Source organism: Nicotiana tabacum, chromosome 2 (assembly GCF_000715075.1).
Source record: "Nicotiana tabacum cultivar K326 chromosome 2, ASM71507v2, whole genome shotgun sequence".
NCBI classification, from domain to species: Eukaryota; Viridiplantae; Streptophyta; class Magnoliopsida; order Solanales; family Solanaceae; genus Nicotiana; species Nicotiana tabacum.
The window spans coordinates 20,912,999-20,923,382 of NC_134081.1; the positions used below are offsets into that span (position 1 = coordinate 20,912,999).

Sequence of the window (10,384 nt, forward strand, 5' to 3'; positions counted from 1 at the left end):
AAACAATTAATACACGCAATATAGATTGAATTAGGTCGATAAACCGCCCGATAAGAGCTAAACCGATACCAATCCGCCCGATATCTTATCGGCTGGCTAGCGGATTAATACATTTAAAAGCCGATAACCGTTAAGCCAAACCGTTAAGAGTAATTAACCGCCCAATCCGCCCGATAAGCAGCCCTACTCTTGGGCCCAATTTTAAAAAGCTAAGTTACACGTGACAACAATTTAGCAAATATGGAACGCCAGCTTTTAAGCATACAGCTTATGCAGAAACGTTGACCCTAAACTGCTCTCGTTAATGGCTTCTATAATAGTAAGTAAAGTAACAAAAATCCTTCCGCTAATAATTATAAAAGACAATATTAACCGGGGGAAAAACAATTAATTTCAATACGATCAGTTGTTCCTGAAAACAAAACAATTTCCGATTTTTTATTTTCTTGTAATTAATTGTTTTTGTTTGACTTAAATCAATCGACTTGTATTTATTACTGTCAGGAAGGATCATGTTACAGTAAGTTTTAGTTGCCGAAGAAGCCATGGATTTGAAGTATATAACTGAGCACTCTTTATGATCAAGTTAGAACTGTAGATTTATAGGTAAGTTTAATTAGAATTTTGATAGGTAAGGGGTGACTTAATGTGTAACAAATTAAGGGTAGTTTAGTTTATTTAACACTAGGTAGTTAGGAGTCCAAAGTTAGTTATTCATTTTTATAAATAGGGATCGTTTGTACAGTGTATTTTCAGTTTTAACAGAATCAGTTTCTGCATTTCTAATTCAGCTCATTCCCTTCTTCTCTTCCCTTTCTTATCACCTAGGATTTATATAGCTCGATCTATAGAATTTAACATGGTATCAGAGCCATAAGACTAGGAATTATTGGTCTCTTTCATCGATTCACATCACCATTGGTGAAATTCTTAGATTTAGAAAAATCAATTGAAAATCGAAGCCTCGTCAATTAAAGTAGATTAGCCATGGGAGATATTGTTGACAACACCACGGCTAATGCCGCCAAATGTGTAGATGCAGGAATTGAAAATATTCTAGCTAATGAGGAATTCAGAGTTGATTTGCCTCATAATCATACATTATACCTTGGACCTGCAGATATGAGTGGAGCACAATTGATCTCATTTCAATTAAGAGGTACTGACAATTACACTATATGGAATCGATCTATGAGGATAGCTCTGCGAGGAAGAAATAAGCTAGGGCTGGTAGAAGGAACATGGAAAAAGGAAAAAAATCGTAAAAATCTATGGGAACAATGGGAGAGGTGCATTGCAATTGTACTCTCATGGTTGATGAATGTTGTAACTCCACAGCTCGTTGGAGGAGTGGTATTTGGAGCTAGTGCACAGGCTATTTGGGAGGATTTGCGAGAGAAATTTGACAAAGTAGATGGATCTAGGTCATTCAATCGACACAAGGAAATTGCAACCCTATATCAAAGTACATCCTCTGTTTCTGTTTATTACACTAAGATGAAGGACCTCTGGGATGAGTTTGAAGCATTAGTCCCTGCTCCATTGACTGTGAGAATTCCAGAGATTATGTTGCCTTTATGAAGAGATAAAAATTATATCTATTCCTTATGAGATTGAACGACTCCTATGCTCAAGCAAGGAGTCAAATACTATTGATGTACCATTTATCTATAGTCAATCAGACATTCTCTATGATTATGAGTGATGAAAACCAAAAGTCTATAACTTCCATAACAGGAAATTTAGGACTGACATCTCTTATTCCAGTTGAAAGTTATGAGTTAACTGCCCTATATTCCTCCAGATCTAGTGGTTTCCAATCCAGCTTTCAGCCAAACAACTCTCAACAGTCTGGAAATTACTCTAAGAAGAAGAGAACCTACAGTGACTATTGTGACTTCTGTAAGAAGAAGGGTCATAAGAAGGAGAATTGCTGGAAGATCATTGGTTATCCACAAGGTTTCAAGTCTAAGAAGAAAGGGGGAGTTGCAGCCTATAATGTTTGTATCGAAGATCCAAATCAGAACTTCTATACTCAGGTACAACCATTCATGCAGGTGCAATTATCAGTCTCAACAAATGCAGACTTCAGCTCAGTCTGGAGTACAAATGCAGAGGCAACCCTCAACCTCAAGAGACAGCTCATCAGGAAGACAACTAGTAGCCTATACATTTACTAAGGAACAATATGAACAGATCCTACAAATGCTGAATAAAAGTTCTCTGACTGCTTCCTCGGCAAACATGGCACACACAACAAGTACTAACTGTGTCTTTTAAGTGAGTAATAAGCCTCCAGAGTGGATCATTGATATAGGGGCTACAAATCATATGGTGTCTGATTTAAATCTATTATCTAAATTAGCAGAGATCAAACCTAGTAATCCTAAGAAGGTATATATGTCAATTGGAGATGTAGTCTATGTTACACACATGGGTACTAGCCCAATTTCAGCAAGAAGTATACTAAAAAATGTCCTACATGTCCCACGATTAAGAAGTGGTCATCATACTCTTTGTGTTGCTTTTTATTCTGATTTTTGCCTATTTCAGGATCTCTATAGTGGGAGGGTGAAAGAGATTGGTAAAGAACATGATGGTCTCTATATGTTGATCTCTCACATAAATAAGAGCAATCCATAAATAACACTAACAGTCAAGGACTCTACAGAACCTAAGGAGAAGCAGGATATTGACTTGTGGCATATGAGACTAGGACATGTATCTTCTGTAGTATTAAAGAAGTTATTTCCTGCTAAAACTCAGAATTGCTACATGCAGATGTATGGAGTCCTTATAGAGTGCCTACATTTTATGAAAATAAATACTTTCTAACTTTGGTGGAAGACTTTTCTAGAATTATATGGTTATTTTTGCTGAAGTATAAGTCAGATGTATATGTGGTCTTGAAGTTCTTCTTGTGTTATGTAAAAACACAGCATAACAAGTATGTTAAGAATATCAGGACAGACAATGGACTGGAATTTATAAATTCAACTTACAGTGATCTGTTTAGTAACCTTGGGATGATTCATCAGAAAACCTGTGTATATACTCCTCAGCAAAATGGTGTAGCTGAGAGGAAGCACATACATATTTTAGAGGTTGCTAGAGCAATGAGATTTCAAGCTCATATACCTCTAAAATACTGGGGACACTGTGTACTAGCTGCAGTACACATAATCAACAAGATGCCTTCTTTAGTTACTAATGGAGTGTCACCCTACCAGAAGCTGCACAACAGAAAACATTCACTACAACATATAAGAGTACTATGATTCTTATGCTATGCCAAAGCAGTTCAAGAAAAGGACAAGTTCATGTCAAGAGCTATACCAGCAGTATTGATGGGATATGGTGCAACTCAGAAAGGCTATGTGCTTTTAAACCTAACTAATCACTCTTTTTTTGTTAACATGGATGTTGTTTTCAAAGAGACTATCTTTCCTTTTAGACATACAAGAAATAAATATCTACCAATCTTCCTAAAGCCAGATGTTCCTGCAGACTATACTCAACTGTCAGGGGTCCCGACAGTTTTTGATATGGGACACAACAGTGAGCATGAGGCTGAGTTGACACACTCAGATATAAGAGATGTCTCCAGTGATACAAATGAGGATGTTCATGACAATGATGTTGCAGGTGGGAGTGAAGGAGAATCATTCTTGGCTCATCCAACTGGAGCAAGTTCTGATCAGGGTCAAGTGCAGGTTCCATCTACTCAACAACTGCCAACTATACCCTCAGCTGTAGAAGAAGAAGTTAGAAGATCCTCTAGACCAAATAATCCTCCTATTTGTATAAAGGACTTTGTGTCACTGAATGTACATGCATCTGTATGCAATTGCAAACTATGTCTCCTACAATGGCTTGTCTCCCCAATATCAAGCTTACCTTGCAGTCTTCTCCTTTATTGCAGAACCTGCTACATATGCTGAAGCCATTCAAGATCCTAGGTGGACATAGGCTATGAAGGCAGAGATTGAAGCATTGGAAAGAAATTACACTTGGGACATTGTCTCACTTCTTGAAGGCAAGGTTCCAATTGGTTGTAAATAGGTATATAAGGTCAAATACAAGGCATCGGGTGGGGTGGAGAGATTCAAGGCTAGGTTGGTAGTTAAATGGTACAGTCAAAATAAGGGAATTGATTATCAAGAAACGTTTTTACAAGTAGTGAAAATGATGACTGTGAGGACTGTTCTATCAATAGTTGCAGCTCATAAATGGTACATTCATCAGATGGATAATGCATTTATTTAGGGTGATCTCTTTTATGAGATCTAAATGCAATTGCCACCAGGATTCAGAAGCCAGGGGGAGTCTCAACCAGTGCGCATGCTTCATAAATCCTTATATGGCCTGAAACATGCTCCTAGACAGTGGAATGAGAAACTCACATAAGCTCTATATCAATTTGGCTTTGTTCAGAGCCAATATTATCACTCTTTATTCATCAAGCAGATTACTGAAGGCACAGTGATAGTGCTGGTGTATGTAGATGACATGCTAGTCACTGGTACCTCTCTACATCTAATTGAAGAGACAAAGACAACACTACAACAGACATAGAAAATGAAAGATTTTGGAGAGTTGAAATACTTTCTAGGAATAGAGTTTGCCAGATCTGCAGATGGGATTCTTATGCATCAGAGAAAATATGCTTTAGAGATTATATCTGAACTTGGACTTGGAGCAGTAAAACATGTAGCTACTCCACTAGAAGTGAATGCAAAATTGACTACCAAGGAGTATGATGACCACCTTGGTACTTCAAGTAATGATGTAAATGCGCTACTACCAGATCCAGGTGTCTATCAAAGATTAATAGGCAAGCTGTTATATTTGACTGTGATAAGGCCTGACTTGGCATTCAGTGTGCAAATGCTAAGTCAGTTTCTCCAGCAACCAAAGAGATCACATATGGAGGCAGCAATGAGAGTTGTTAAATATGTCAAGAACCATCCCGGACAAGGCTTATTGATGTCCAGCAAAACCACAGGCACATTAGAGGTATTCTGTGATGCAGATTGTGCTGCATGCCAACATTGTAGAAGATCTGTAACAGGTTTTGTTATGAATCAACACCAGCTCAATCTCACACAAGTAGCTATTGGGCTGACTAGTGTTATTGGGCTGAGAACAAGCAACATGGCCATGTTAATTTGGGATCTTGGTTGAGTAGTAGGCATAAGAATGGTTCTATTATAAGAGTCAATGGTCTGTGATTTTGGGTTATGCATATTGTTAGAGTAAAATATCTATTTCTCCTCATCTTCCTTCTCGAGTATTCTGTATCCTCTCATCCTCATTCTTAGTATGAGTTTCTCATCCCTTCTTCTCTATCATTTGTATTTCTGTTTAGCATTTCTAATTCCTATAATAGTTTTGAGTTGAGTTGTAATCCCTTTTGCGGTTGAAGTAATAGAAGTGTTGAATAACTGGTTTGTTACGATGACGATGTTTATTCCTAGATTCAGTGGCGATAGCAACCTGGAAAGCTGGAATTTTCGAGCCGAGTTATACTTCGCATTCCTTGGCTTCTCCAAGAAGGATTGACTGTCTCTTCCTTCCTTCTACCTAGAAGGCGATTCCTCGGTTCAATTGGTTATTTCGCAATAACCAATTCTATGATTGGAACCATTTCAAGGAGAAATTTCTTCTGCATTTTCAGACACCGACCTTCACTGATTCAGCGAGAACGACAGATATTTCAGTAGCTTGTGTTGACTACATGAGTTGTGCTACAGTGGTTCTACCGTCGACTTATGTGTCTCCTTTTGCTGCTCAGAGTCATATTCCCAGCTTTTATGAGCCTTCATCTACTCAAATCCCGGAAACTCATGAACCCAAGGTTCGTCTAGTTGATAGAGACAAGTATGCGACTGTCATAGACGAGGTGTTTGATGAAACCTCCCCAAGTAATGTGACTGCAATGCATTCTCAATTTTCAAATGATGAAGCTCAATTAGTTCCTCATGTTGGACGAGATTCTTTCATGCCTAAAGTGATTGGACAAATTGATACTTTGTCTATAGATTCTAAAATATCTTTCGATGCAATGAAGATAAACTTTGATTCAGGCGATGGAGAATCAGAGGAGGATCGGCGAGGCTGCACTAAGGTGGAGGAAAATTTAAGCAACGGTGCAGATCAGGTGGTTGATAAAAATCCTCAACAAAATACCAACGAACAACTCATTCGATTTGCACCTATGATTATGGATCTTTTTGCTACCTTGGTCCCAGGTGATAAGTTTCCTTTTTGTCAAATACTCATCGTGCTTGTTAGTGTCAATTTGAACTATGGCCATATGCATGATATTTATTATTGTTGTCATATGAGAGCTTGCACGTATCTTTACTGTGCCTATGAATCAAGAATAGGGATTATCCCGTTTTGTAGTTGTGTGGACGATTGGTTTGACAGATGACAAGATTTTAAGGCTGAATCATGTGTACTTTTATATATTGAATCTGAAGATTTATATCGAAATGAGGAGTTTTTAAAGACAAAGGTCATCACCTCTAATATTGAACAATTTGGAGGATGGACAGTTTGGAGGAAATTTTCTATCCTTAGGCTTTCACTGTAAACCAACTTTGAAGGAAGAATTTAAAAATATATTGTTGTTCCAACATGATTTCAAAATTCATTTAGACTATTGGTGTGACAATGGACGAGGACACTTGTTGTGCAAATTGCGAGTGCCTGCTCGGGAGGAGAAAGTACAGGGGGTGCTCCAGGAAATTGCTCAAAGTTATTCCAAGCAGTCACCAAATATTTGGGTCAATAGAGTCATTAGGATCTTGTTTGCGATGTCTGGTCTAGTTCATAAAGCAAGGTCTACTTCGCCGTATATTATTTTTGATCCTGGTGGGGTTAATACTTCTCTTTGTGCGACGAGCGAGCAATTGCCCTTTAGATTAGTGAAAGACCTCACCATAGAATATTATGATGCCACACAACATCACATGAAGACGCAGCCCGGAGTAGCTGCACTTGCTGCCATGTTACATGGTGGGAAGTACTAGAATTGAAGAGTGCGTATAAATTAAAGCTTCAGGCAGTGCAAGGTGTTAGTTACACATTTTTCGGTGTCACGAAAAAGGGTGCAATCGAGAGATATGGTGGAGAGCAAGCTTCTAAAATTATTTATCCGTACTTCAAGGTGGATAATTCTAGCGTCGACAGGTCTGAACATGTTAAGGGGTGTTGTCTGTATTATGGTGCTTTCAGAATTCCTTTTGATCCTAACAATGCTCTTGATGGAGTTCTTGGCATCCAATTATCCGAGGCTATTCCTTACATTGTGGCATATCATGTGAATATTGCTTTTGATAGAGAAGGAAATGACTCTATTGTGACCATAATGGATTTCACTGCGGACTCCTTTCCACTAGTGCAAGCTAACACAATGACTCTTTCCTTTTCACCAGGAACTTATGCCGAAGAAGAATGGACATCAAAGGGCATTGCAGATACTATAACCATTTTGATAAGCTATATGAGGATGTCTATTTCTGTATGCATTACATTGGGTGATAATCCATGCTTATCCTCTTCTTATAATTCATTACGGTTAAATGATTTGACTGATTGAGAAATTTACAATAACTTGGAGGGAGAGTTTCAAGTGCCGCAAAAAGTCAGTTTCCATTTAACCAAGTTTATGCTTTGGAGGAGGTTAGCTACTGGAATGTTTACCTGGGATCTCTCATTTAGCTTACGGCTAAATGCTTCTACAAGGTGGCAAGCAAAGACATATATATGGAAGATTACAATGGCACTCCAGTTAATACATCTGCTGCTATCTATTAAGGTACACAATGACCAATGTTTTGATCGGTTAATAACAAATGTACCATATCATATATTTTCCTCAAGTCGTAAAGCATGCCTTGGTTTTGAGATAATTGGTTGGGAGCTTGCGAGCATCAATATTCTTGACTTGAACCTTGAGGACAAGGTTCTTATTGAGGACGGAGTATTGTAATTATGAATCAATATCAGCCCAATCTCACACAAGTAGCTATTGGGCTGACTAGAGTTATTGGGCCGAGAACAAGCAGCAGAGCCAAGTTAATTTGGGATCCTAGTTGAGTAGTAGGCGTAAGAATAGTTCTATTATAAGGGCCAATGGTCTGTTATTTGGGGTTATGCATATTGTTAGAGTAAAATATTTGTTTCTCCTCATCTTCCTTCTCGAGTGTTCTATATCCTCTCATCCCAATTCCTAGTCTGAGTTTCTCATCCCTTCTTCTCTATTATTTGTATTTCTGTTTAGCATCTCTAATTCCTGTAATAGTTTTGAGTTGAGTTGTAATCCCATTTCGCGGTTGAAGTAATAGAAGTGTTGAATAACTGGTTTGTTACAGGTTTCTTGATCAAACTAGGTGGTTCGCTAGTGTCCTGGAAATCTAAGAAGCAGACAACAATATCTAGAAGTTCTGCTGAAGCAGAATACAAGAGCTTGGCAGCCACAATTGCTGAATTGGTTTGGCTAGTGAGGCTGATAAAGGAGATAGGAGTTGAGGTTTAGTTGCCTGTGAACATTCATTGTGACAGCAAGGCAGCAATACAGATTGCGGCAAATCCAGTATTTCATGAACGAACAAAACATATTGATATAGATTGTCATTTTATAAGGGAGAAGATATTAGAAGGACTGGTTGCGACCAAGTATGTTGGAACAAGAGAACAATACGCTGATTTGTTGACAAAGGGATTAAGCAGAATTCAACATGTGTACTTGAGTTCCAAACTAGGTGTGTTTGATGTGTTTACACCGCCTAGCTTGAGGGAGAGTGTTGTGAGAGGGGTGACTTAATGTATAACTAATTAAGGGTAGTTTAGTCTATTTAACACTAGGTAGTTAGGAGTCCAAAGTCGGTTAGTCATTTCTATAAATAGGGGTCGTTTGTGCAGTGTATTTTCAGTTTTAACAGAATCAGTTTCTGCATTTTTAATTCAGTCCATTCCCTTCTTCTCTTCCCTTTCTTCTCAGTTAGGATTTACATAGCTCGATCCATAGAATTTAACAATATATCCAAGCACTCTTTATGATCAAGTTATAACCGTAGATTTATAGGTAAGTTTAATTAGAATCTTGATAGGTAAATTAAATATTTATGTATATAGGTTTTATGGACCACTCATTTTCAAGAAATCCAAAGAAGTAATGCACTTTCCGTCGAAGAAATTAATGTATCCGACTTGTATCCAAAAGTAATCTTCATTGAATCTCGAAAACACTCTTTAAATTAATAAATGTTAATTTATCGATTAAACAATACCTTTACAAAATAATAATATTTTATGGTCTCGACAATATTAATTTAGAGAGGTTGTACTGTATATGTATATGATAAATCAAACATCCACGGCTATTATCAACCCTAACACAAAGAAGAAAAAGAATGGATTAAAGCAAAAAGTCCATTAGCCATAGATTCATCTCCCTAGTGTATCACTTAATTAGCATAAGTAGTAAGAGATGCTTTGCATAGAATATAGGCAAGAGATGCCGGTCCAAGGGCCATTAATAATTTGTGTAGACAAAAGCATATGCAGAGTTACGATTTGATATTTATGGATTTAGAATTTTAGTTTTTTATGTTACTGAGTTTTAAAGTAATAATTTATATATATTTAATAAATTTTTTAAGATAAATATAAAATATGGACTAAAGCTAATGAATTCGATCAATCCCGTAGTCGAAAGGCTAGCTCCGCGCTGGACAAAAAATGCCGTGTGTGGAAGGCCATTTCCTTTTCGATTCTTTTTGTTTTGTTTTTTTAGGGGATACACGAGTCGTTTGTCTTCACTTTGGTATTTAATGGAGTACATCTTTTTTTTTTTAGTGTAGTAGTTAAGATTCAAATAAAGGAATGCGACTTAAATAAAGAAAAGACTCAAAATAAAAAAGGAACGTGACTTAAGAAAATTCAACTTTTGATATTAAAATTTTAAATGCGGATTCTCTTAGACCATTTTGGTACATGAAAAGACGTAGTAATTTCATTGGAGGAAACAGGAAAACATTCCAATGGGTTCCCTTTTTTCTCAAGTAAAGAGGACTGGAAAAACAAACACCAATAAAGACCAATAATGACCTTTGACAAATTCTCCATAGCAAGGTAAATGAAATAAACTGGAAATATCTCTTATTATTGCTCATTTGTTTCTGGTAATTTTGGAGTGATAATTTTTAGAAGAAAAAGAAGTAGTTTAAAATAAAGTTTTATGGTTGGAAACTTAGAGATCTATTTATTCATTTATTTCCATATATAGTAGACATCATGTTGGGTTTACTGTTAATATATTGTTTTTATTTGAAATAACTATAAAATTTATTTTGATTACGTTAATTATTTATCA

The 10,384-nt window shown here is 37.0% G+C and overlaps 2 protein-coding genes across 4 annotated transcripts; both read left to right on the forward strand.

Moving 5' to 3' along the window:
- The first annotated feature begins 987 nt into the window (after window positions 1-987).
- LOC142166298 (uncharacterized) lies at window positions 988-1,581 on the forward strand. The gene has a single exon (XM_075225157.1). It carries the CDS (start codon window positions 988-990, stop codon window positions 1,579-1,581), a length of 594 nt encoding a protein of 197 aa, XP_075081258.1.
- Window positions 1,582-5,077: 3,496 nt separating this feature from the next.
- LOC107784383 (uncharacterized) lies at window positions 5,078-8,997 on the forward strand. 3 transcript variants are annotated; one of them, XR_001647671.2, is made up of 2 exons: window positions 5,078-7,825; window positions 8,382-8,997. XR_001647671.2 is itself a non-coding variant. In XM_016605514.2 (2 exons), the coding sequence occupies exons 1-2, from the start codon at window positions 5,738-5,740 to the stop codon at window positions 7,604-7,606; spliced, it is 678 nt and encodes a 225-aa protein (XP_016461000.1). In that variant the 5' UTR covers window positions 5,175-5,737; the 3' UTR covers window positions 7,607-8,997. The 3 variants fall into 3 exon arrangements, 2 of the variants coding, with proteins under 2 accessions (XP_016461000.1, XP_016461001.1); XM_016605514.2 differs by having other exon boundaries at window positions 5,175-6,251; window positions 7,443-8,997; XM_016605515.2 differs by having other exon boundaries at window positions 5,180-6,251.
- Window positions 8,998-10,384: the final 1,387 nt, after the last annotated feature.